This window comes from Ascaphus truei, chromosome 1 (genome assembly GCF_040206685.1).
Source record: "Ascaphus truei isolate aAscTru1 chromosome 1, aAscTru1.hap1, whole genome shotgun sequence".
In the NCBI taxonomy this organism is placed as follows: domain Eukaryota; kingdom Metazoa; phylum Chordata; class Amphibia; order Anura; family Ascaphidae; genus Ascaphus; species Ascaphus truei.
The window spans coordinates 131,904,391-131,932,086 of NC_134483.1; the positions used below are offsets into that span (position 1 = coordinate 131,904,391).

Below are 27,696 nucleotides of genomic sequence, written 5' to 3' on the forward strand. Positions count from 1 at the left end.
AGGGAATGGAAAGGGGATAATGCGACTGGTGCGCTATAATGCGACTGGTGCGCAATAATGCGACTGGTGTCGTAACGTATGACGTCACTGCGTTTGAGCGTCATGAGGCCAGTATCCCCTATTGTCTCAATCGGCAGCGTCAAATCACTGCTGCCGATGTGGTGCTCACATAGGAGGGGAAACAAGCAATAGGGGCAGCTGGACTACCATGCCTCTAGCTCCACACTGAATTTGGAAGCTAGGGCAGCCCCGGTAATCGCGTGTTGACGTCACGACGGCTGACGTCATGACGCAATAAGCGCAACGTCTATAGACAGGATTCAGCATATAGAGCAAAAACCTCAAATATATGCCAAGTAGCAATTTAAAGGCATCACATACAAGGAGCACCATTAATAAGAAATACCAGAGGCATGAGTGACATTGATATGTTAAACAGGGAATAATATCATATATGAGTATTAGACCAGGTGAAAAATATATCACAATGAAAAAGCAACATTAATATTATTGCTACAGATCCTAGTCTGCAAGTGGACAATGGATGTATATGCAATCATAAATAAAGTTCCAATTATTAAAGTAGCAATAGCACAAAATATTCTGATATAGGGATCTCTTCCAATGTATCATCCTTCCTCTTTGTAATGTTTGGAATGTTCCAGGGCAGTTTTCTTAGAGTCATTGCTGTTCATAATCCACATCGATAGTTGTAAATTCTATAGTTGGTAGGTTGTCTAGATATCTTGAAGAGCAATCTTTTGAGACGGTCTCATAACTGGAATCGAATGGCAAGTTTGTCCGGCAAAAGGTGCTGGTCCAAGATATATAACGATGAAGGGAAACAAAGAGAAAAGAGAGAACCATATATTAAGGCATCTTAGATAGTTACAAAGTGAACTAGAAAACAGGGCATTAGAGGTACATGGCAAAGCCCAAATAATCATTGAGCCCCCGTGGCATCATGGTGCCCAACTGAACGATCCACCTACATTCCCTCCTCAACAGGGCCCTCTCCAAGTCACCACCACGGATACCTAGGGAGACCCTGTCGAATGCGAACGCAGTGAGAACCGCACAGTCGGACCCATGATGCTGTAAAAAATGGCGGGTCACCGATGTGATCTTTTTAAATGAATCAGGTCACGTCTCGCATTTTTGATGTTATGTGTGTGTTCAAGCACATGAAAGCGTACTTCCCTTGTGGTCATGCCCACATAGACAAGACCACAAGGGCAGGAGAGATGGTAGATCACTCCTTTACTCTTACAATTGAGAAAGGATAACACTTCGTACGTGCGTGACCTGGATGTATCAGTAAATGTAGTGGTTTGATGCATGTACCTACAGGCTGAACAGGCCCCACATTTAAAGAAACCTGGCTTAATAAGTTTAGATAGGAAGGTGGAATTGACCTGTAGCAAACCACTACATTTACTGATACATCCAGGTCACGCACGTACAAAGTGTTATCCTTTCTCAATTGTAAGAGTAAAGGAGTGATCTACCATCTCTCCTGCCCTTGTGGTCTTGTCTATGTGGGCATGAGCACAAGGGAAGTACGCTTTCATGTGCTTGAACACACACGTAATATCAAAAATGCGAGACGTGACCTGGATTCATTTAAAAAGATCACATCGGTGGCCCGCCATTTTTTACAGCATCATGGGACAGACTGTGTGGTTCTCACTGAGTTCGCATTCGACAGGGTCTCCCTAGGTATCCGTGGTGGTGACTTGGAGAGGGCCCTGTTGAGGAGGGAATGTAGGTGGATCGTTCAGTTGGGCACCATGATGCCACGGGGGCTCAATGATTATTTGGGCTTTGCCATGTACCTCTAATGCCCTGTTTCTAGTTCACTTTATAACTATCTAAGATGCCTTAATATATGGTTCTCTGTTTTCTCTTTTTTTCCCTTCAGCGATATATATCTTGGACCAGCACCTTTTGCCGGGCAAACTTGCCATTCGATTCCGGTTATGAGACCGTCTCAAAAGATTGCTCTTCAAGATATTTAGACAACCTACCAACTATAGAATTTACAACTATCGATGTGGATTATGGACAGCAATGACTCTAAGAAAACTGCCCTGGAACATTCCAAACATTACAAAGAAGAAGGATGATACATTGGAAGAGATCCCTATATCAGAATATTTTGTGCTATTGCTACTTTAATAATTGGAACTTTATTTATGATTGCATATACATCCATTGTCCACTTGTAGACTAGGATCTTTAGCAATAATATTAATGTTGCTTTTTCATTGTGATATATTTTTCACCTGGTCTAATCCTCATATATGATATTATTCCCTGTTTATCATATCAATGTCACTCATGCCTCTGGTATTTCTTATTAATGGTGCTCCTTGTATGTGATGCCTTTAAATTGCTACTTGGCATATATTTGAGATTTTTGCTCTATATGCTGAATCCTGTCTATAGACGTTGCGCTTATTGCGTCATGACGTCATCCGTCGTGACGTCAACACGCGATTATCCGGGCTGCCCTAGCTTCCAAATTCAGTGTGGAGCTAGAGGCATGGTAGTCCAGCTGCCCCTATTGCTTGTTTCCCCTCCTATGTGAGCACAACATCGGCAGCAGTGATTTGACGCTGCCGATTGAGACAATAGGGGATACTGACGTCATGACGCTCAAACGCGGTGACGTCTTGACGCCAGTCCCATTATTGTGAGTACTCCCCTTTTCATTCCCTTCATACCCTTCAGCTGTTCCTCACTAAATTTTGGCGCGAAATTCGAACGCTACACCCCCTGACTCCATTGTAAATGCTAGGCTCACTCTCCACAACTCCACTTCCCGTAGAAGACCGTTTGTCGAAACGCGTTGGAGTGGGAGTCTGTGGAGTGGGACCCCTGACTTTTTCCATCCCAAGAGGCCTCTGCAACTCATTTTTTGGTCTCATCAATCTGCCAGATTTTGGTGATGTATCATAACTTCATAACATTGTGATACATGCTCTTGTCCTGGATTCCTTGTCCTTACTTTAGGCAATATTGTCTCTATGTGAATCTAGGGTTATATTATAGGCATATTTTTACCAACAATACACTGTTCTGCAGAATGTGTTACTTTACAGAATAGTGCCTGTTATAGAGCCACCCACTCTTTGGATTGAACACAATTGGCTATGTATTACAATAGCCATTGGTGATCTTTTGACCAATTTATGTGCCTTTGTCCTCATGGTATATTTGTATTGTCAGTTGTGAGTCCCCCTCCTCTTTAATATTTCTCTCCCCCTGTTTTTATAATAATAAATTTGTTATAATCATTCTACCTCTGGTATGCCCGTGTGCTTTATTATAAGGATACTTTCTTGTTGTGTTATAAACGTATATATGTTTCTAATTCATTTTTATTTTCTCTTCTATTATAGAAAGTTGATGTGACCAGTAGAGCGGTTATGGAAATAATGACAAAATCAATAGAATATCTTCAACCTAACCCAGGTAAATGATCTGTAACAATTCTGAACATATGACACCTGCATAACTCAGAATCTTTCTATGAGGTTTGGCAAATCCTTTCCGGGTTTTCGAATTCCGGTTCAGGATTTTGCGCTTGCTCGCCCTCGGTGGCTGGATCGTCTTTTTTTTGCTCCTGGCAACTTCCTTTAAAAGGGCAGCCCTGTTAGCAGGAAGTTACCGAGCAAAGTTTCAGTTCATGCTGAGTACATGCAACGCGCTTTCCTATTGTCTTCCCCGTTACCAGACCCGGCTCACGTACCTCGACTAACCTTTGATTTCAGCCTGCCTTGACCTCTGCATCCAAACTGACTACGCAACTCTGCTGCCAGCCCCGACCTTCAGCTTATGACTCACTACTCTATCAGGACTCTGTCCCTCGGCTCAGGTCGGTTCTTTCACCTTCCTACCTCAGCCATGTGGGTCTGTTTTCTGCTTGAGACGAGCAACGTTAAACTTACATGTTCACTGCTTTGCATTGTAAGGCCTTCCAAAGGCCAGCGAAAGAGTCTTTTCCTGTATCAGGAGAAAGTAACTTTGTTCATATATATCGTTCTAGCTGTTTCCTATTATTTCCACAGAATATGAATTTAAACCACAGTTTGCCAGGAAAATATGGAATGATCAGCTCTAGTTATGTTTCTATAGTTATTTTGAGACCAGTCTTCTAATGAAAAAAATAATTACTGTTTTTTTTAGAATCCATGTTTTTTTGTGCTTTTTTAAAATAAGGCTTTTAGTAGTTGTTCTGTAAACTATCATAGTTATTAGTGATCAACAGAGGTTTCCACGTGGTAATATTATGACCACACTGCTATGGTTAGCACCAAAAACATACAAATTGAAATATATTATATATTATTAGATTAATATATTAATTATATCCTACTTATAATAATGTTTTACAAAAAAACCTGTGGTTTATAAGTTGATGCTTTAGTTCAATTTACAGAACATGTTCTTTGGTTAAGTATAGATACTGTGTGATACCTCAATGGATTTGCCCCTCTTCCAAAAGTGTTTGGTGCTGGTGGTATGTACAGTACCAACAATACATTCTTGTTTTGTATTAATTTGGTGTCTCTGTTCTTTACTGTTGATCATGTTGTGCTGGGTCCCTTCACAGAGTACTAGAACCAATATCATATAACCATTCATCTGCCGACAGCTCTTTCCATTTCTCTTCAAAGAAGTGAGGGCCCAGTCTATTATCCATGCTACTGGTTTCTACGTGTTCTCATGAAAACTATGTATGAGTATGAAAAGCAAGCAAACTATATTATCATGTAGTTAATTCCTACACCCTTCTTGTCCTTTCTCCTTACGTTCTGCACTGTTAGGCTGTGCTTACAGTATAGTGTTGGCGATGGTGACACTGATGTCACGCTGCAGTCCCTGTAAAAATCAAATTGAAGTGACTTCCAGCGTTCGTGACCAAGCTGTCATGTCGCTCCTACTACAAGCGCACGCGATGGCGTCAATACATTTATTTTGACGCAACATTGCGTCGCTCTCGCCGGTACTATAAGCGCAGCCTTGCAAACCTCGTCTTTCCTCAATAGTCCATACATCTCTATTTCCTTTCTTATTACCAGTGCGTGGGTCAGATTGTCACGCAGCTAGTTAGTTAGACAGTCCTGTCATAATGTTTGAAATTCATAGGTTAAATGTAATTGGGTTACCTTAAGTGAAAACATACTGTATACATGTATAATAATACAATATGTACACATAATTCAGCTGCCATTAAGATATTTTACATGGATATATACAAGAGCTCTGGTCAACAGACAGCAGAGATGCTAATTAAATCCATGTGATTTAAATTTGTACTTATTTTCTAAATATATAGTCACATTTCTGTTATAACTTGTGTAGCCCTTTTTCTGACACACTAAAGCGACTACGGGTAACTGCACGCACCTGCGGCTCCAGGAGATCTGAGCCTCCGCTATCTGGGAGCCTGGGGTAACACTTATAGCGCAGCGCCTCCACTTACCCAGGATCCCCGTGATGTGAGATTCCCCTGGGCAAGAAACATATACACACACATGTATGATGCAACCAACTTTATTATATGCACAATAACCTTAGCACTCTATCATATTAACACACAGCATATAACCCAACACATAACCTATAACGTAATATAACATTAACTCAGCTAAATGATAATGTCCTTATAACTTGAGTGGCTCGGCCACGCTCTTAATGAGTATTGTCCTGTACAGTAGTGGCTCAGCCACGCTCTTAATGAGTATGTCCGGGTCCCGCCACCGCGTGCCCCACACACCGTGTCCTTGCGCTAGTAGCTAGAATAACTCAGTGTATTAGGCCTTTGGTCACTCACTAGTGTCCTCAAAGAGTTACGCCTAAGGCGGGATCAGCGCCTGTTGACCGGTGTTGGTGCTCTTAACGTAAATACCTTCCGGTCACGGCGGTGACCGGTAATGCTTCGAAAAGGATCAGCCGAATCCTTGCTTGTCTTTGATGTCTGCAGTGCAGCTGTCTGGTCCCAAGCAGCTCACCAGCAAACCTGCTCCGCACGCTTGTCCCTAACTGTCTACACAGTAAGGGGACTGATCGCTACCACTATGGGCGTCCCTGCAGCACAGCAACCTACTGTGGCTCAGAGGTTTCTCCTAAGGGCCTGCGGGGTAAAGCTAGCCTATGCAGGCGGGTCACTGATCCCCTGCACGCATACACCCTCCTCCTTTACCTTCCAGAACCCCTCTCACTAGCGTGGCCTCTCCCCCACGCTTCCCTTTCCTGCCCCTGTCATCCTAGCCTTCTGATTGGTTCTTCACATCAGGTGACTGCCCAGGAGCTCATGGGAATTGTAGTTTCTCCACGGAGCCTCTCTGCCTAATCTGCACAGACACACAGCTCAGCTATTGCATCAGCCACTGCCTGTCTGACTCTGCTCTAAACACACTGCAACACTGTTGCAGACACACAACAAGCCTCTCACTGAACAGAGTCAAACACCAACTGAACACACACTGAACACACACTGAACACACACTGAACACACACTGAACACACACTGAACACACATATGAGGTTCCTACCACATCCTTACACTTGCAATGTTGATAGAGGGTTGGCCAATTGCTTCCAATTTGTCCAACAATAGTTGACATAGATACAGCATGGGAAGATGTATTTGGGAGTATACACTGAGCATAATAATTTGTAAGCACTTAGACATTTTCCAAACTGTTCATTTACCAGTGGGGCATCTCATTTAAAGATTAGATGTTCATTTAATAAAAGCAAAGATACAGAGCTATAAATCAATCTGACTTTGCTTTCCTTATTCTGTGTAAAATAGCTGTGAAAAGGGATTTGTTATTTTACAACCATAATACTTTCTACCTATATTTAGTACCTTATGTACCTGTATAACCGTATCTGCAAAAATCCTGTATGCTGTGTCCCACGCACTAATTGTGAAGCACTTTGAGTCCCATTGGGAGAAAAGCGTTATATAAAATTGTAAGGAATCCGCTCCTGGGTTTGGCTGGAACTCATCCTTGCAGAGCTGTGGAGTTTCCAGATGAACCCTACCCAGATGCAAGCAAGTACACTGACTTGTCTCCTGTGCCTTGCAGCCAATCTCAGTCTCTGCAGAGGACGCACCTCCGCTCCGCCTCTCAATCCCAGTCATGCATCTCTCCTGTTTAAACCCTGCTCTTTCACTTCCTCATGGCAGGACATAGACTTTGCAATTCTTGCTGCAAGTAACTGTGCTTGCCACAGACGTCTCTGTTTGGCCTGGCTTGGCCTCCTTGTGCCTTCGTCCTGTTCTCCCTCAGCCTTTTCCTGTGTTCTCGTGCTGAAGCGCTGGATCCCCAGTGCTGTGACTTCTGGTTCTTAGCCTCCTCCAAACGGAGATTGTTCCTGTGCTGAAGCCCCTGTGCTGAAGCTTCTTGTTCCTGTGTCTCCCATCGTTCCAGTTCCCTGCTTTCTACGCTGAAGTGGCTTGGCTCCAAGTTTCCTGCTCTCTACGCTGAAGCAGCTTGTTCCACTTTCCTGCTTTCTATGCTGAAGCAACTCCACCAAAGATTTCCCGTTGCCGAATTCTGCTTGTTACCTGGACTTTCGATCCTGTGCCGCCTGCCCTGACCTGGCCTACGGACTACGCTGCCTTCTCCTATCCTGAACTTGGCTATGCACAACTACGGACTACGCAACCCTGACCCGGCTTCGTGGTCTAAGGTCGTGTTTACACATTCCCCACCTCAGCCCCGCGGTCCGGCCCTGGTTTGTGGCGAGCACGTTTGTTACAAAAATAAAGTAATAAATTATTTTATAGGGTGTCATATCACTTTAAAAAAAAAAAAATTTTACATTATGATATGACGCCTTTGCTCAAATATAAAGTCCAGTTCTTTTAACAACAAGATGTGAACACCACAATTTTTTAGACTTGTTTCACCCAAGACAAAAATTACAGTACTCCAATTTCAATATTTTAACATTGAAATTAGTTCCATTCACAACATATAAAGATAAAGAAATAGCGAAAGAATTCTCAAATTTTTATGCCAAATTATATAATCTGGAAGCTAACCGGGGAGGACATACAGGGTCCGAGGCAATATCCAAATATTTTAAAAAATGCAATCTTCCAAAGCTCTCAGAGACAGATACGCAGATATTAAACAAAAGAATCTCTCAGGAAGAACTTGCAGAAGTAATAAGCAAACTTAAGACTAATAAAACACCAGGCCCAGATGTTTTTTCCAACCTGTATTACAAAAAGTTCAGAGCTGTGCTGTCCCCGTACGTTCTTGAGATGTTTAACACTTTCCTGGAGGGTGTGGAAATCCCGACGTCAATCTCAATGGCCAATTTAGCGATTATCCATAAAGAGGGCAGAGATCCTCTTCAATGTGCGAGTTATAGAACTATTTCTCTGTTAAACTCAGATCTGAAAATATTCAGCAAAATTCTAGCGAATAGATTAACCCCAATACTCCCTAAACTTATACATTCGGACCAAGTGGGCTTTTTCTCGGACAGACAAGCTTCAGACAACACCATGAATCATGGATATTGTGGACCATGTGCACCTGACCGGATCAAAGGCAATTCTATTAAGTCTAGACGCTGAAAAAGCGTTTGATAGAATTAAGTGGGCATTTTTATATCAGACAATGCTAAAATTTGGTTTCTCAGGCCCATTCCTGCAGGGTGTTAGAACCCTCTACAGGACGCCCACTGCCTATGTTAAACTCCCAAAAGGAGACTCAGACCCCATAAAAATTAAAAACGGAACTAGACAGGGATGCCCATTGTCTTCCCTCCTCTTCGCACTATTGATCGAACCCCTGGCGGCAATAATCAGAGATGATATAAATATCCAGGGTATCCGGATAGCCGAAATAAACTGTAAGATCTCACTATTCGCAGATAATATAATACTATCACTATCCAATCCATTGGTATCTCTGCCAAATTTGCAATCCCAACTAAACCAATTTGGACAGGCCTCAGGATACAAAATCAATAACGACAAATCTGAAGCACTAAATTTAACGCTCCCCGCCCAAGAGGTCAAGCTTCTACAAGCAAACTTTAAATATAAATGGTCCCGAACACACATTAAATATCTAGGAATCTACATAACAAACACATACAATTTATTATACCAATATAACTATTACCCACCCCTATTTGAAAAAATTAAAAAAGATCTTCAGTCCTGGAACGACTACAGTATCAAATATCGTGGATTGGAAGGATAACAACGGTAAAAATGAATATTTTGCCTAGGCTGTTGTACTTTTTCCAAACCCTTCCAATAAAAGTCCCGATTAGGGATCTCAAAAATATCCAAAACAATTATTTGGAAGAACAAAAGACCACGGGTTGCAAGATCGGTAATGCTAGCACCGAGATCAGGGGGGGTATGGGGGTGCCTGATATTATCAAATACTATCATGCGGCCCACCTAAAACAAGCAGTGATGTGGAACTGTGATCCAGCAACTTGTGGCTGGCTGGGGATCGTGTCTGCCTATGTGGGCCCTTCCACTCTAGCGGCGGAACCTTGCAGCTCTGGGGAGGGGGAGAGCCCCACGGGAAGATTTAAACTTGAGGCGATGAGGTGCACATGGGACATTTGGTCCAGAAGCAAAAAAAGATACTCCCTTTCCACCCACACATCCAGGCTGGTTCCGATTGTCCATAATCCTAAATTCCCACCGGGGTGTACCCCCGTAATATGTGGAACAACTCAGAAGTATGGACATGCTAGCTGCAAAAGATCTTATCAAAGAAGGAGAGATTCTCTCATATCAGGAGCTAAAACAAAAACCCCACAGACAGAGCCTCTCAATCTTTAGCTATTTACAGATCCGACACTTCCTCCAAAAGTTTTCTCAGAATTCCAAATTTAATACCCTGTCGAACTTTGAAAAACTATGTATGGAAGGTCTCTATAGAGATGGTTTAATCTCGGAAATATACATGAGGATAGCATCTCACGCAACGTCCCAACCTCACAATTACATGCGGAAATGGGCTGAAGACCTAAATATAGAAATAGATAATGATGACTGGAGGGATATCTGGGAATCTGCATCTAAAACATCAATTTGTACAGTCACGAAAGAAAATATATATAAAATTGTATTTCAATGGCACTTAACCCCGAGTAGATTGAGCCAGATCTTCCCAGGAACACCAGATCTCTGCTGGAGAGGATGTGGTATGAGAGGGGACATGGTTCACATCTGGTGGGACTGCCCACGAATACAGAAATGTTGGACCATGATTCAAGGCCTGATATTCGAAAGCACAGATCTGAGATACCTATAGACCCGCTGACATTCCTATTAGCAAAACCAATAGAGGAATTACAAACGCCAATAAGCAAATTTATATCATTTATACTCACAGCGGCTCGCTGCTCTATAGCAGCCGCGTGGAAAGATATAAACCCCCCATCGAGACGTACTGTAATCATAAGAGTTAACAACGTTAAACTAATGGAAAAGCTATCAGCCCAATTAAACCATTCCCTTGACAAGTTCGACAAGATATGGGAACCCTGGTCCCTAGAGTAAAATACCCTATCCCAGAGAAAGAAATAAGATAACGCATAGATGTCCGAAGTATAGACAACCTCACGGAACGATACCAAGAGAATCCCTTCTAAAAACCTTAAGTATCGAGTAATTAGGTTGCTTCCCCTTTCTCCCCCCCTCCCACCGCCTCAGGTCCTCCTCTTCCTTCTTTCTTTACCTCTTCTTTAACTCTACCTATTTTATAGGTACTATAAGCACGCCCCACAGGATTTGTTCACAAAGCTGCTATAGTACACGCTCTGTATTAGAACTGTATTACGCTCTGTATTAGAACTGTATTACGCTCTGTATTAGAACTGTCATGATTTTTATTATGTTAAAAATTCTACAAATGTTACACTGAACATATTCCCGGTGATGCGAAGATCAATGTCTAAAGTGATCTTACTGTGTTGTGAAAACAATAAAAAAAGATTGAAACAAAGAAATTAGTTCCATTCATTAATTGATATTGTGACACGTCACCAGTTTTAGGGTTCTTAGCACAGTCTTCAAGGTAAGCAATCACAGAAACTTCGGGTTCAATGCTTGTCTTTATTTAAACAAACAGTGGTGCATTTTAAATAAACAAATACTGTACGTTAGAACAAGAAAAATCCTAGCTTTCGATAGAGCTCTGGCTAAACCTAACTGTTCTGGGTGCTATTTCACTTAGCAGTTAGACATACACTGGTTTATAATTGCTCCAGATAATCAGGGCACAGGTTTCTTTACCTACCCCAGATAAGGTCTATAGGAGTGCTGGGTTTGTGCCTAGATTTGCCTAACTGCTCCTGGGTATGTGCTCACCTGTTTGTCAACCTGTGCTGGCTGGGAACCCTCTGCTCTCACAGGCTGTAAGAAGGAAGGGGAATTAGTGTCAGGTGTGTCCCATTAGCAATCCTGCATCTGATCTTTTGTTTGCTGGGATCTGTGGTTTCTAGACTGAACCTACAAAGGGAAAAGGCTGTGTAGGATTCTGGGTTCTACGTACCTCCCCTCTATCACTTTTCCCCAACAACTGTCACAATATATTTACCTCAAATGATGGCTCAGGTATTGCTACCCATCCTTAGCTTTCTATAATCTGGTATCTTCCCGCCCCCCCCCCCACCATATAATTAAACTTCTCTGTTTATCATTAGTAGCTGATATAAAGGTGTGAAAAGAGGAACACACCGAGAAAGAACTGCTATAAATGGTGCACACCACTATGTATGAAGTAATCAATGAAATGATGGGTAATCAATCAAATATAACCTTTATTGTACTGTACTGTACTGTACTGAAGTAATCAATGAAATGATGGGTAATCAATAAAATATAACCTTTATTGTACTGTACTGTACTGTACTGAAGTAATCAATGAAATGATGGGTAATCAATAAAATATAACCTTTATTGTATTGTACTTTAAAATAAAGTATTAACGCTCACGTGTTCATTATTGTCAATAATGTATATAGCCGTGGCTAGTCCAGGCTATCTTTCTGCCTCCCTGTCACGTAAGCCCTTGTAGCTACAGGCAGTGACAGGCTATCCTATGGGTTTTTTCCCCTCCTCATACTGACTCCCTGAGTGACTGGAGGGAGGTGACATAGGAATCTGTATGCAACTTATCATGATGCAGATCCTGTGCCCTCCCCTCTAAGCCTCAGGGAGGAAGTGACCAAATTATAGGAAAGAGCTCAGCCCCTTAGAGGGGAGTGAGAGTCAGTCCAGATTCCCCCTTCATAGGGTAAGGACGTACAGTCTCCTACCAGCTGGGAGAGAGACATGCTTTCAGCCCCTCATGGGCTGAGTGCAGCAAGATCTAATATAGCAAGGCCTCAAGATTGCCAGCACCATCTACAAGCCTGGGACTTACCCTGACAACTAATGCATTCGCTGTAATTACATCAACAATGGCTGCTACAATAAAGCATCCCTTTTTATACTTCTGGCTAAGTGGCAGTCTATTGGACAGGAGTAAGAGAGTAAAGACTGTTATGGTAGGAACTGCTTTCAGCTCTGCTGAAGCCTCCAGTACTATGACTGGAGGCACTGTCACCAAGGAGAAGAACACCAAGAAGTACTGTAAGCCTGTCCTGTTTCCCCATGTCATCGTGGAACTCTCAGGATCTCCTGAGCCAAATAGTTGCCGAGCACCATACAGACCCTGTAGCCAGGCAAGATCTCCCAGGGGGTGGGGGAAGCAATGCTACATGTACAGTACATATATCCTGAATGTTAATACAAAATAATAAAATTACCCCAAAGAGGGTGTGTGTGTCCTTTAATTGGTTTAGTAATATGTTTCCAGTTAAGTAAAGATACCTGGAATTAAGTTTTATTTCATCTAGGTTTAATCCCTATAGATAATAACTCTTGTGAAAATTATATGTTGGCCTGACAGATTACTGTCTTGTTAGTTGGGTGATTGATGAGAATGATGGCATGGGTTGATCAATACTATCAGATGTTTAAATCAGCCAATTAATGCCAAATTAGATCAGTTGGTCTCAATGTGTTTGACCTAGTGTTTTCAGAGTGTCACTTTTTGACATTTATTTCAGGAATAGAAGAGTTTAGACTGCTTATTTGACAAGTTGTATTTAGTCCAACAGTTAATTGGCATACATGTGTGAAGTCTGCTGTGTTGAGGTGTCAACCTTTAACACTAACTACATGGTATTTTAAAGTATGTGTAGAAAAGTAGAGTGCCTTTTAGCACTCGCTGTAGAGATTTGCTTTTAGTGACAATGTTTTGTTATAACAGATGATGCATCAGACACACCATTAGAATCTGGTGTGACAGAAGACACAATTAGCATCTGAGCCTGATATTCAAACCACGCAACTGTCCCTTCAGACACAATAGAGGGGTGGCCTGCTGTGGGACTGTACCATAAGTTTGTCAGCTTCAAACCAGCTTAGGTTAATACCTCAGCAGTGTCCTGCTCAAATGTTCATGAGAGCGGAAGGCAGAAGGGTGAGGTGACGTGGAGGGATAGGGAGGTCTGCATGATCCAGAGCTAGATAACTCAAGCCCTAATAGCTAGATAAAAAAGACTAAGCACTCTCGGGTGCAGGTAAGCTCTATCAGGCTCTTACCATTAACCAAAGACTAGTACTAATGCGGAACCCAGACAAACGACCGACCGGGATGAAAGATGTCCAAAAGTCACATCAGAAGGACCAACAGTGGTTGAATTATTTAACCTGGATTCAATGAGCCAAGCCTTTCGAATGAACATCTACTAACTCTGCGACTCTTTTTAGAATGGGATTATTAATCAAATTTTTTTCTCTCCGTTAAAACTGTATTTTCTTACTATATTGTTCTCACCAATACATTCACAGACACATTCACAGATTTTTTTACAAATATTTTTTTATCGCTCCAAATGACATCTGAAGGAAGTAGAGTCTGACAAGAACATGTTTCTCAAAGTAGATTTAGCTTTATTTTATAGCACGGCGCGCAATTAGGATACATAGTACAGTGTTGCCTCAGTGTGATGAGGACAAGCACCCTGGTCTAGACAAATAATCTCTCCCAAAGCACCAGTACTGTATACACACTTGAAAAAGCATTCTCCCTATTTCCCTCTTCCTTTTGAACTCTGAAGGATGCGGAGTGTATGCTGTAGCTATGGAGGGCAATACAGCCAAGGGATCACTGCCAAAACCTTCTGAGTGAATACTACTGTAGCTCAAAGCATAAACAAAGAGAGAACAGAAGGTTCATAGAAGTTACTGATGTGTTTTATGTTATAAAGTACCTCTCCAGGACTTCCAGAAGAGGGAACATCAAATTAAACAGTGAAAGCATTGCATCTCAAAAAGAAAAACATCAATAAATATAAAGATATGTGCAGCATGCGACAAGCCAGCATTAGAGGGGAAGAAGTTGTGCGAGGACTGCTTACAATCTGCAGCGGTTCTGGCTCCGAATCAGATGAATACTTTTCTCCAGTGGATGAAGAACACAGTGTCACAGACTGTGGAAACGATAGTATTACAGGCAAATAAGGGACCTTCAAAATGTTCAAGGTAACAAAATAGTCTGGACAGAAGAGGCTCTTCATCTGACGATTCAGAGGTACATATATTATCTGATGGGGAGCATTTGGACTCCTCTGATCGTGATCATTTTCAGGAGGAAGATGCACTATTTGACATGGAGTTAATAGCGCCATTAATAAAGGCATTACGAGAGGCATTAGAAATGGAGAATCCGGGAGAAAAATACTAAAGGGTTAGACTCTCTTGAAAGACACAGAAGAAAATAAGAGTATTTCCTCTCCATGAAGTACTCAAGGATATGTTAGAATCAGAGTGGAACCGCTCGCCCCCAAAAATATTTTTTAAGGAAATTTTATAAGATGTACGCTTTTTCAGATAAGGATGCAAAGACGTTGGAGACACCGCCAAAAGTTGATGCAGCAATTACCAGGATAGCAAAGAGAACGACACACCCAGTGGATGGCGCCATCTCATTTAAAGATGCAATGGAGGGTTTAAGATGCCAGGAAGACATTTTTCACGACAGACTACTTGGAGAGGAGGTCAGAAAAGCCTTTTTTCAAAGCTTCAGTAGTAGAGGCACGTAGTTTAGAGGAAGACCCTTCTGAAGTCCAACAGTCCCCAGTAGAAGGAATACTAGCTTCATTCAGGGATTTTTAGGCTCAAACGATAAGGACAGATGGGTCCTTCAAATTCTTACCATCGGATACCTCTTGGAGTTCTGTTATGTGCCAAAAACAGACCGATTTCTAATATCAAGACCCTCAAGAAGCAGAAAAATAAGAGAGACTAATGGGCAAGTGTTAAGGAATTTGCAACAGAACAAAGTAATTGTAAGAGATTCACAGAGCATAAGGAAAAAAGGAATATACTCAACTCTTTTCCCAGAAGACCTCTGGAGGGTATAGAGCGGTCCTGGATTTAAGAAGGGTCAATACATACCTACAGGTTTAGCATCTAAGGAGGGACAGTTGGGAGATAATTTTGCTTCTCTGGAGATTTACTTCCATTCTGCATTTTTCCTTACAGCCTTCTTGACCTCTGTGGTCACATATAGTATGGTCTAGCCCCATACTGAACATTAACCCCTTTTGTGCAGGAATGCAACACACCGGTACCACACCAGGTCATACGCAGTCCCTTTTATGGGGGGGTTCCACAGTCTAAAGTTCAACAACATCCCAAAATGTTTATTTTGTACCATGTATATATTTCTTCACACAAGCGATCGCTGACTACAGTATTTCAATTTATTTTTTTCTTTTGGTTGAAGTTTGATGGTTCTATGAATTATGGTACACCAGTGCGTACCAGACTAATTGTTCCACTTTCTATTAAAAATAAAATAGATGTTTCTTTCTGCTTTCTACACATAAATATATATGTACAATATGGTCAATACAGCTTTTGCCCAATATTAAAGTAGTTAAAAGTAGCCATGTTGGTACAGTTGCAATAGTGAAAAATAAATGAGTACTTCAGTGTTATGTGATACCATTTGGACTAACAAGTGATTTTATTTCTTGACCTGATTAATAGAGTAGAACTTTTGAAAGCATGTCCTAAAATATTAATTTTTGTATTGTATTGTATTGTATGTCTTTATTTATATAGCGCCATTAGTGTACATAGCGCTTGTCCAAATAAAAAAGGTATCACTGGGGGGCGCATGTGCGGCAGAGGATGGACATGTGATGAGTAAGCTATTAAAGTGAATCAAAGGAGTTTTGTGTGCTTAAAGTAGCAATCGACTAGGCTAACTATGGTTCCAAAGCAACAGAGGAAGACCCAGCAGCACGAGGTTCCGGACTTGTTTAAAGAAAGAGATCCTGCTCCCCAGGCTCCCAGGGCCGCGGTCTCGCACTGTGGTCTGTTGGATTAGAAGTCTGATCACTAGGAGGGTACCCAATCCTCAACCAAGAGGGTTATTACTGCTTGGTAATATAAAGATATTGCTCCAGCAAGAGATGCACAGCACCCTAAATGAAATTCAGGTGGACATCAATGAAATCGGAGAGCGCCCAGACAAGCTGAAGCAGAAGCTCGATGAGATACTTACTGATAACTTGACAATGGAAAGGAGTTTATGGACATCAGTGCATGACGGCTCTGTAGGAAAAGCCTACAATGCTGTGTACCCCCACTACCTCAGAAAATAATATCCCTTGTGAGACCACAATGGAACATCATGGAAGGCAGCCGGAGAGGTGCGAGGGAAAGACCGACTCCAGGACGGGTACCGGACAGGAGAGAGCAGCAGAAGGAGCATTAGACTTTTAAATGCTTGTTGGGACTTGCCTATAGCATAATTCGCTTAGGGTGGTTCGTTTAACGGTCCCCCTGGCCTAGTGTTAATTGAACTTTTTGCTTTAAGTCCATACACAATTGTATTGTTGTGATTTTATCTGGCCCTTGTTTTCTTATCATTCCCCCACAATTTCTTTTTAACCCCTTTCCCCAAAATAGCTGTGCCCCATGGCCAATATTCCCAATGGGGAAGTCCCGCCAAATTGGATTGGCCCAGTTAACAAACAAAAAAAACACACGGGTCAGTCAAACAAGCCGGTAGGCTGGAGGTACTAGGGAGACCAAATGTAGCGTCAAATATGAGCGGGCTCTTGTGGACCTGGTTTTCTGAGGCGGTGGAGGGGAGGTGGTGACCATGTCAGAATAGGTTAGAAAGTATGATTCCTGTAACATTGTATAAACTGTCCAAAATATACATGTTTACCAGTAGCTGTGGTTATGTTGCCTATTAGGACATGGTGCATAATACTGTATATGGCCCGCTGCATATCACGGACTGGGCACCATCTCATGTCCTAGTCCTGACACATGTTGGTGATGGGGCTTGAGAATGCTGTGGTATTCCACTCATTTATACAGTCGTTGTCCATTGTTGTTTGAACGGTTTCGTTTGGTCTATATATGTCAAAAACATGTCTGAGACTCATATCACACAAAGCAAGAGGGCTTAATAGCCCCATTAAGGGATAAGTGGCAATCACAAGCTACTAAATCTTGACCGCTGATATTATTTTTATTCAGGAAACCTATTTTAGTACTAATTCAGCCCCAGAATATTTTGACAAAGGCTTCCCTCAAATATTCTTGGCCTCGGCCGAAGTATACAAAAGAGGCGTTGCGATTTAAATCTCTAAGCATGGCTGTTTGTTTTGCATAAAATGAGCTATCTGGAAGGTTGATTCTTGGTAATCTCAGAAGAACTGAATGACACTAGCATCACTTTTGCAAACATTTATGCTCCTAATGAGAATAGATGTTAATTCTTTAGAATTTTTTTTAGAGTCCTTGATAAACATCATAAATCATGTCATATAATTGTAGCAGGTGATTTTAATACCACAATTACAATACAGATCTAGACTTTCCTCGAGCTCCCAACTAATTCATATGAAATGCAAAGTGAGGATCCTTAGAGAGGGTTTGAAGGACACATGGAGGGAGGCACACCCACATCAGTGGGACTATTACTTCTACTCAACTCCACACCAGATCTACACCAGGATTGACTACATTTCCTGGCAGATCCAGATTAAGACGCACTGGGGTCCCTAGGCACCAAGACTTTGGGTGCCTTTCCTAGAGGCGGCTTTCCTTCTACCACGTTGCGGCATCTTGACGTTGCAGTGTAATGTGACTCACGTTGTCATGGCAATGTGTCACCATGTGACGTTGTGCCATCATTTGATGTTGTGTCACCATGACGCTGCAGGAGATGGGCCTCTCTGGAGAAGGTAAGAGACACCCCTCTTTCTATCTCTAGACAAACCCTCCCCACACCTTACTTATCATGTATGCGGCCCTGGAACTCTGCAGCTATCTCCTCCAGCTCCCTTCTTCAGTTGGGCAGAAGTTGGATATCAGTGCTGACAGGAGGAAAGAGAGTATGGCCAACATTGCCTGCCACGCTGCTGCATTGGGAGCTGGGGAGCCACAGCACCTACCCACCACAACCTATGGGACCCCTAACCATGGGGGCTTCTAGTTATGTGCCTCATGGGTAATTCAGCACTGACTCACGACTTTTGCCGCAAATTACCTAAGCAAAAATATACTTGATAACTCGATCTGACCATCTCTAATGGAAATCTTATTAGGGAATCTATATGTTAAGGCAAGTAGAGGGGCTTGGAGAGTGAACAAATGTCTTCTGAAAATCCCAGAGGTACTATTAGAGTTAAACACTGAATTAAGTACTTACTCTCATAATAACACTGGGATGCTGACGCCCCTTTTATCTTATGGGAGGCCCATAAATCGTGGTAAGTGGGAAAATAATTAGCATCGCTGCACATGGGAACAAACAGACAGATCCAGGCGGAACAACTACAATATAGGAGAAAAGAGGGGGTACCTAATGCTCTCCTTTTCTATTGGAAATGTAAAGAGTAAGAGTGGTAAAGAGGTGCACAAGGGATAACAGATACTGTATATACAAAAAGGTTGAGAGAAACAACCCAAAGACACCTGACTGCACTCGATTTACCAAGTTTTGACATTGGTTAGTAGTCGGAAATATTTAATCCGTGGGACAGTAGTATCCCATATAGCTACTCCAATAACAACATTTATATATTTTATTTGAATCGGTATATGAACAACATATCAAACACACACTAACATCTAAAAACAATTAAAATAAGAATGCTAGTACCGGACATGGGCCACACTTTCCCCTAAGGGATATAGTCTAATATTAAACCTTTGTAAAGTGGAGGGACTGATAGGTAACAATGGTGGTCAGTGTCTAACACGTAGGTCTCTCAAATATACGACTCCACCTGACTGATTATGACTCTGAGAAATGAGAAATGGGGATACGGCATACGGCCTGAAACGTGTAGGTGTGCTACCTGTGCTGCTGTTCTGGGGGTCATGTCTGATCCACTTATGGAATAAAATCGGCTGATTGTACTTGTGAGCCTCCTCCTTCTTTTTTTGGCAGTGCACTGCCTCTTTTTTCCAAATTTCCTGACTCTGAGAAAAGCCTGATGTGAGAAACAGGAGAGAGATTCCATAGCTCATATTTGAGCTGACAGAAGGAGAGCAGAGATGCCTGCACAAACACACTGTCTTTAGCACAAAGGCTGTGCCTAGATCAAGACACCCAGTCACCCAGAGACCTACATTTCCTGGACACAGAGGACCCAGGGGACTGACATGGAGGGCCATCTGCTTAAGGTACTTCCTGAGACTTTGGGGTGATAGGCTGGTAATGGGAATATCCCTCCAGTCCTGCAGATAGGGTCTGGGGAAGTAAGTTATCCTTTACAAAGGGATAGGGGTTTGTTATTTTGTTGTTTTTGTATGTTTTGCCTGGATAAAGGAACAGGCTCAATAAAGCCAAGATATAATGTCACCCAAATCGATCTCCATTATATGTACCTTTGCACACATCTCTTACATATGGTGTCAGAAGTTGGGATGAGAAGTGGCCCTTTAATTTAAAAGGGGCCCCAGAGACTGCCTTTGAATTTTGTGATTTTGCCTGCATAAGTTCCTGCAAACAGCCTGACCAACAAAACAAAGAATCACGTGCAGAAGTGACCAGATTTAAAGGGCTACACATCCAGGCAGGAAAGCAACAATTGCACTGGTGAAAGCCACAACACCACAGTTTGACTAGGACTGGCCCGGGACCTCCGACTCCCAGAGGACTATTGGGACCTCGATCGGACGGGTGCATGAGCAGCTAGGAGCTGGAGCATGGCAACACACTCGACAGCGGTGGCCCCGGTGGCCAGGACTTCCAGTGCACGCTGGACATCTGGTAGCATGTCCACCTCTGCTACAGGTAGCCCTGTCGAATCCTCCACCGACTCATTGCTGGAGTTGGCATGCGATTCCTGTAGTCCGGAAGGGCCCGGAACCACCTTAGGGCTAGCCAATGTCTCAGCTCTAACCACGGTGCACTGCGCTTCTTATGCTACCAGGTTGGCGATCAGCTACTTCTTGTTGCGGTTCCCGATAGGTACTCCACACTCCTCACACCGGAGTGCGATCTGGTCCTTGGTCCAGGACCTATACGTGCCCGACATCCTTGTAGTCTTGTCAGTACGTCAACTAAGCTACAGGGAACGTTAAAGGGGTGTGTGTCTGAGTACTGAAATAGTTGTAACTCTAAGTGCTGTGCTCTGCAAAATTGAGATTCTGAGCCTATCGATCCCACTACTTGCCACCAGAAAATAGCCTGTCACAGGAGACCAGGACTAACATACCAGGGATCAATTCACCAGACAGAAACACAGAGTTTATAAAAATGTATTTATTGGGAAAAGGAGTATCCATAGCTATTTACAGCAAATCAGCACACACAACTGGGAAACTGGGCAACCCTATAAACGTAGTTGCAGGGAAATCCCTGAAGAGATTTAACCTGTGCTCCCTTTCCTACAAAATCCTCTGCAGAATCTCTCTGTTACAGCTCCTTGCCAAGCTGCTTCTTCTTAAGAATCTCTTCCACAACTAAAAAACTCTGAGCTCACAGCTAACAAATAGCTGCTTTTATCTCACCAGGAATCTCCCCCAGGTGCTTGCAATATACCCAAGCCCCTGATTGGTGGGGGAAGGGCAACACAAACACAGTTATATGCAGAGCCTTACTTGGGAAGGTCACAGACCACTTTGCAACAGTCCATCTGAAAATAAAATGCACCCTTGTCCCTGAAGTGCTGGAACCAGGTTACAAAATACATATACACATATAACATAATAGAGATGTATTATTGACAAGTAGGGATAATGATGGGCTTGACCCTTATTAAAAGCAGTCACATTTACCCCTACCGTCCCAATAACAAACCCAGAGTCAAGAGCACTCTGCTATATCAATCAACCAGTTGTGGGGGTCCAGCTTTGCCAAACTCACACATCTGAGCCAATTGGTCTCTTGGCATTTCCCCAGTACAGAAAGAGGTGGGTGGAGATAGAATCCATGTCCCTTCCAAACGAAGTCCTGAATATGCTGCTATGATTGCCTAACCAAGCAAGGCCAACATTAAATTTCTCCTTCTCCACAGTGTTTCATTCGTTAAAACTCTGGGACGTGGCCAAGCTAAAGCACTCACAACTGCAAGGTCCCCCATGATGCTGTTATATAATAACTTGGTCTTTTTCCCGGGTCTCAACCCCGGGAGTTTAGGTGTTGGGGTGGAAGTGGAATCACAAGAATACCAAGATCTAAATATTTTCCTGTTCCTTCAGCTAAAAGCGTTTGCGAACTCAAAAGCTCTCTATTCAAACCTTACACAGTTCAAGGACCTATGTATGTCCATGGGGGTTATAAAAGGCTTAATCTCTCAAATATATAAACATATAAACCTGGTAAATTTAGTAGAATTGGATCCAGAGGAATGGGAAGATATTTTCACAGTGGTAGCGAAAAGTTACATTTGCGTGGTCATCAAGGCAAATGCATTTAAGCTTTGCCATCAGTAGAATCTCACACCCCTTAAGTCATCTTTCCTCCTCCCCTTAGTACACATGAGGGTGTGGCCAAATTCACCCCTTCCTGTATGTGGTGGCAGTGCCTGAGAATTAGTGTTCCTTGGGAGTCAGTACATTAAATGCTGGAAGTTTTTTTTTAATGTTTCCATTCCTCTGGGTCCATGGTCCACTTTATTGTGTAGGCCTAATGTCTTTAATAAGAAAGGCATTACATTTATGGTCCACATCTATTTGGACATGAGAGGCTAGGATAATAGCAGGATGGAAGAAGCTTAAGGCCCCATCTGTGAACAAAATTAGAACCATAATTTGGAGGGTGTTTGTGATGTACCAGTGTACAGGCGGACTCATTATATAAATGCATGGGGAAGCATGGAGAGCCTACATGGGAGTAGCCAATTTTCCAAGGATTCTTCGAATTTAAGATGGGGTTCTGTCTCGCTTCAGTGGTGTTATTTTTAATTAGTCCTTCTCCTGGGGTTGGGCTGTGTAGCTATTTGCATGTTACACAAGGTCTGCATTGAAAGCTTGATATCTATTGTGATCACTATTCTATAATTAGTTCCTACAATATAAGACCTTAAGTGTAATGTTATTTTTGTCTTTGTAATCTTTTTTTATTGCTTACCCCTCCTCTTTGTTGTACTATACGCCCATTTTTTTACTTCCTATATTCCCTTTTGTGATTATTTGAAACTGAATAGTGAAAATTGAGATTTGTTTTTAAAAAGTTATCACCTAATACTGAAGTTCCCAATGTTAAGTAAATGCAGAATTATTTTTGTCAAGTACAGTACCACTACAGTATTTTCTTTAAGCCACATTGGCCACTGGTAGCCAATAACAATGACTTTCATTTGATGCCATGTTTGTAGCTTCATTTTACTAGACTAAGTAAGGTCTGTTAATGTTTATGTGTGTTGAAAAACCTCCTATGGCGCTGAGGATGAATGGATGGAACAGAGTCTTGTGCAGTAATGTTCCTATGAGGATTGCCTCAGAGAGGGAAACAAGAGAAATGCAAAAAAACACCACAATAGTGTATTACCTTTAGACAATGTAAGACATATTAATTGAAAGAGCATTTATTAATTAAAACAATTGTATCTACAATTGAAGTAAAACATGAACTGTAATAATAAACTGTAATAATAATTGATTGATTGATGTAAGACATTGTTAATGTTTATGTTTTTTAATGTTGCTGCTTTTGTTTGCAGCGTCCCGAGCTAAACTCAGCATGATCAACACAATGTCAAAGATAAGAGGCCAGGAGAAGGGACCAGGCTACCCTCAGGCTGAAACCTTGCTGGCAGAAGCAATGTTAAAGTATGGAAGAGAAATCGGCGATGAATCTCACTTTGGTAATTTGGTTTCCACTCCTCTTATGTGGCATAAAAGATGTTTCAACGTATTTGCTTTTCTCTGCTTCTGTGGATTGCTCTGGCTCACTGCTAACTGTCATACCCAGTGTATAATCTCTGGTGATAATCTATATCATAGAGCACAGAACTATTTAAATACTCAAATACACATACATAAACATATAATTATTTATCTCTAAAAATGTCTTACCAGGAATCAATTAGGGTTGTCAGGTAGCTTCTCCAAAAACAGGGAAAAGGGAGACCAAAAGTGCACCAGCACAAACGGAGCAGGAAGGACCCAAAACGAAAAATAATTAAAAGGGCACTTTAATGTGATAAAAGACCCATCCAACGCGTTTCGAACGTCACAGCGTTCTTTTTCTCAAAAAATACTGGACACAATGGCGAAAGGTGCGATGCGCTCGAGACACACACACGCTCAAGACACACACCTCTCTTTCCGATCTCTGTTCCATGCTGTTTGCGCCTCTCCTTGGCCCCACCTTCAGGCTCCTGACACCTCCTCCTGATTGGCTGAATTACCAAATCAGGATGGAGCCCTGCCCAGCCCCCTAGCAACAGCCCTGTGTTCTCTCTGCCCAACCTCAACATGCCCCCCAAGTTGGTCAGGTCATACTGGACATATACATGTCCAGTATTACCTCTAATTTTTTACTGGACAGAGTGTCCAAATACAGGACAGTCCAGTTCAATACCGGACACCTGGCAACCCTAGAAGTAATACATTGAGAGTTTCCAATGTACTCTCGTTTCCAATACCTCTTGTTTTCAAGTATGTCCTGGGTTCAGTTATGTTAACATTACATGGTTACATTAAATGAACAAGATTATATATTATATGTAAAGGCATTTCCTGGACAGTTAAAGATAATATATATTATAGGCGTATGTAACAGTTACAGACCAGATAATATGTGAGACAGCTGAAGTCTTGATAGAACTTAGATTGGTGGTGGTTTTGAGAGTCTCTGGTTCCAAAAGGATAAGGGAGTGGGGGACATCCAGTGCGTTATGACAAAATAACGCACTGGATATCCCCCGCTCCCTTTTCCTTTTGGAACCATCGCACTTGAAGAAACTTGGAAACAGTTTTTATTTAAGGTTGAGTGGACGCCTTTTTATCATTATCACTTGATTTACACAGTGTTGTGTCACCATTTACGTTGATTTTATATTTACTATTATATTATCACTTGGTCACATTACACTTTATAATCACTAATTATCACCATTATACACCATTATCATCACGTGTCAGGGAGTGCCGTTCTAGCATTTTGTTTTTGAGAGTCTCTGGCAGATTGTTCAGTTATAAAGAGCACAGTAAGAGAAGGAAGAGCGACCAGATTTTTTTTTAACCTTCGGACCATGAACAATCTTTTGGAGTCAGATCTCAGGTGAAAAGTGCTGCATGTAGATAGGGGTGACGAGTTTTCTCAGATAGGTGAGTAGCTTGTCCAGAAAGTATTTGAAGATAAGACTGGAAAAATGTATGTAACCATGCTGTAAAATGGCTGCAGTCATCTCTCCTGCTGACAGTAAGGCCTGGTAAGTTATGGGCATGCCAGCAGTAATTATGGAGGTTTGCCCTCACACCCTGGTGAGGTGCCCTATGTATGGATGGGAGTGGTCACATGCTCTGAATCCATGATTAGTGATGTCAGAGTTATGCCAGCCCCCAGAGGATACATAAGGCACAGCACTGTTCAAAAGTTAGTTGTTAGAGGAGGAGTTCAGAAGCTGTTGAAAGGTTATGTAAGAGACTATGAGAAAAGGACCAAGTCTGAGTGCAGGCTTGGGAGGAGACAGCTTATAAGACTGTGACCAGGGACCTGGCACAGGGACTATCTCCCTAAGGGGAGATAGGGAATCCACCAATTAGGGAAAGGACACCTTTCAAAGGGAAATGCGGTGAACATGAGAGGCTAAGTACAACCACTGTGAGGGGCAGCTGGCCCGCCGCAAGTCAATAAAGATGATCCTGTTAAACCATACCCTCGTGTGTAAGTGTGGAGTGATTACACAGAGGAGTACACCACAGAGGAGTTCCTCACCAGGACCATCCACAAGCGGACGCTGGGATCCTGATGAGGTGGAGGCGCTGCACTGGATATAGGTAGGACTCAAGCACACTACCTCAGCTGCCTGTCTGGGTTGGCAATCCCCACACAACATCATGCGGGAGACTCAGGAATCCTGTTGCCAACAGGTGCACCACCAGACACTACACTGTAATGGGGACTGGTTAGACCACAGGGGCCAATGTGAGGTTGGGTGGGTCAGGCTAGGCCAGGAAATCCGTTACATTTGGAGGCGCTGCTGAGATACCTGTCAACAGGACAGGCTTTTGCTAAGTCACTGGGAAACAGGGAGAGTGTCTGCTGCCACTTTGTGCTGCGTTGGGACGGACCTAGGGGTAGTTAGGGGGCTGATGGAGAATAGTCAGTTCGCAGGGATGACCTAGGGGCCTGAAAGTAGTTGGGGGTTTGGAGCCGGGCTATAGCTGTTCTAGTCACCTTGAGGCAGTGCTAGTTGGTAGGATGCCTAAAGGGATAGCCTCTTAACGTGGTCAGGAATTCTGGAGAGGGTCTGCGCTAGGCTAGCCAACAGTAGGTAGACGCCCAAGTACTGCATGGAAGAGCCAGAGTACTCTCGCCCATTCCAGACCACTTACCGAAGGGAGCACAGACTGGGAGGAAGGAGATACAGCAGACACAAATAGCGTGAGCCTAGCCTGAGGTAGTGCAAACACGAGTCCAGCCTACATTAGGTACACATGGTGGTGCATCAAGGTAATCTTTATTGTACTGGTGTGGTAGCTGCCCCACAGAGAGGAGCTCCATGTACAATAATTCTAAGTACAGTGAAGGAATGGCGACCGCTAGAATGGAGGATCCGCGCGGTGCGGAAGGTCCAAGATGGCGGACGGAGGATAATAAAGAGAGCGCACATGGTGTGTGTGCGGGTGCAGAGCAAGCGGCAGAAGGAACTTTTGCAAGCATGCTGTGGAGTGGCGCTAAAGCTGTAGCTGCGCCGTTTTTGTCCTGTCTAGGGTCTAGGGGCATGATCCCCGAGGACATAGAAGAGGATATTGTGATTGTGTGCGATGGAAATGGTGAAAAAGAAGTATTTGCTTGCCAGCCGGTGAGCGCTATACAAAGAGCTACATCGGTAGTTGAAGTAATTGGTCATGCAAACCAAGATGGCGGCTCCCGCTTCCCTGGGAGAAAGCGTGGGCTTGCTGCAGAAAATTCTGCAGTTGCAAAAGTTGCAGACAGTTGGCCGGGATTGGCGCCAAAGAAAGAACCCCACCCTGTTGGGGGTATGGGCGCGAAAGCTGTGGCCGCGCCCTCCAGGACTGTGAAAGGTGTGGCCTCAATTAAAGGACATCCTATCGAGCTGTGGGACCCGCCCATAATTGTTACTAGTGGGGGTGGTTCCCAGCTGTGTCAGAGGAGGGTGGATTTGATCAAGGGAGTGGCCGGCAACTCAACCCTGGCTACCCGGCGGAACCGTGGACACGGCGGCGTGCTGTCCGCAATGTGGCACCCAGTACCTTTGGCCTATGCCCACATTTGTGCCTATTCCGAATATCGAACCCGCGGGGGATACGGCTAGGCTGTCTGCCGGGTCCCCCGGTGAACTGTGGAAAGAAGGTGCAGATCCCAGAGAATGGGGATCGGGGCCGGTTGTTAAGGCCAAGCCCGAGGAGAAAGGAGCGGTCGGTCAGCGTACCGACCGGGAGACAAAAAGGCGGTCGCCACGAACGGTGACCCTGAGCAGAATGGAGGCGGATTCCTCCGATGAGGAACCCAGAGCGCCGTCCGGTGCGGTGATCTGGCCTGTGGCAGTATCCTGTGGAGAAAACGGGAGGAGAGTGCCACTTACCGGGAGTATCGGTATGTATGTATGTATGTCTTTATTTGTATAGCGCCATAAAATGTACATAGCGCTTCACAGTAGTAATACATGTCATATAAATAACAAATATAAATAACAGATCATGGGAATAAGTGCTTCAGACATACTGTAAAAGTAACATTAAGGAAGGAGTCCCTGCTCCGAGGAGCTTACAATCTAGGGTAGGTAGGGAGAACGTACAGAGACAGTAGGAGGGAATACTAGTAAGTGCTTCTGCAGTGGGCCAAGCTTTGTGTCATGTGTCCATGATTATCCAGTGCTACTCATATGCTTCTTTAAGCAGATGTGTCTTAAGGTGGGTCTTAAAGGTGGATAGCGAGGGGGCTAGTCGGGTATTGAGGG

At 43.1% G+C, this 27,696-nt stretch overlaps 1 protein-coding gene across 6 annotated transcripts in view; it reads left to right on the forward strand.

Moving 5' to 3' along the window:
• SH3GL2 (SH3 domain containing GRB2 like 2, endophilin A1) overlaps window positions 1-27,696 on the forward strand; it is a 263,901-nt gene that overhangs the window by 208,181 nt on the left and 28,024 nt on the right. For all 6 annotated transcript variants that reach the window (XM_075594915.1, XM_075594886.1, XM_075594894.1 and 3 more), the window contains 2 exons: window positions 3,405-3,477; window positions 23,266-23,409. In XM_075594915.1, the coding sequence (XP_075451030.1) occupies window positions 3,432-3,477; window positions 23,266-23,409 (190 nt within the window). In that variant the 5' untranslated portion in view covers window positions 3,405-3,431. The remainder of the gene's footprint in view (window positions 1-3,404; window positions 3,478-23,265; window positions 23,410-27,696) is intronic.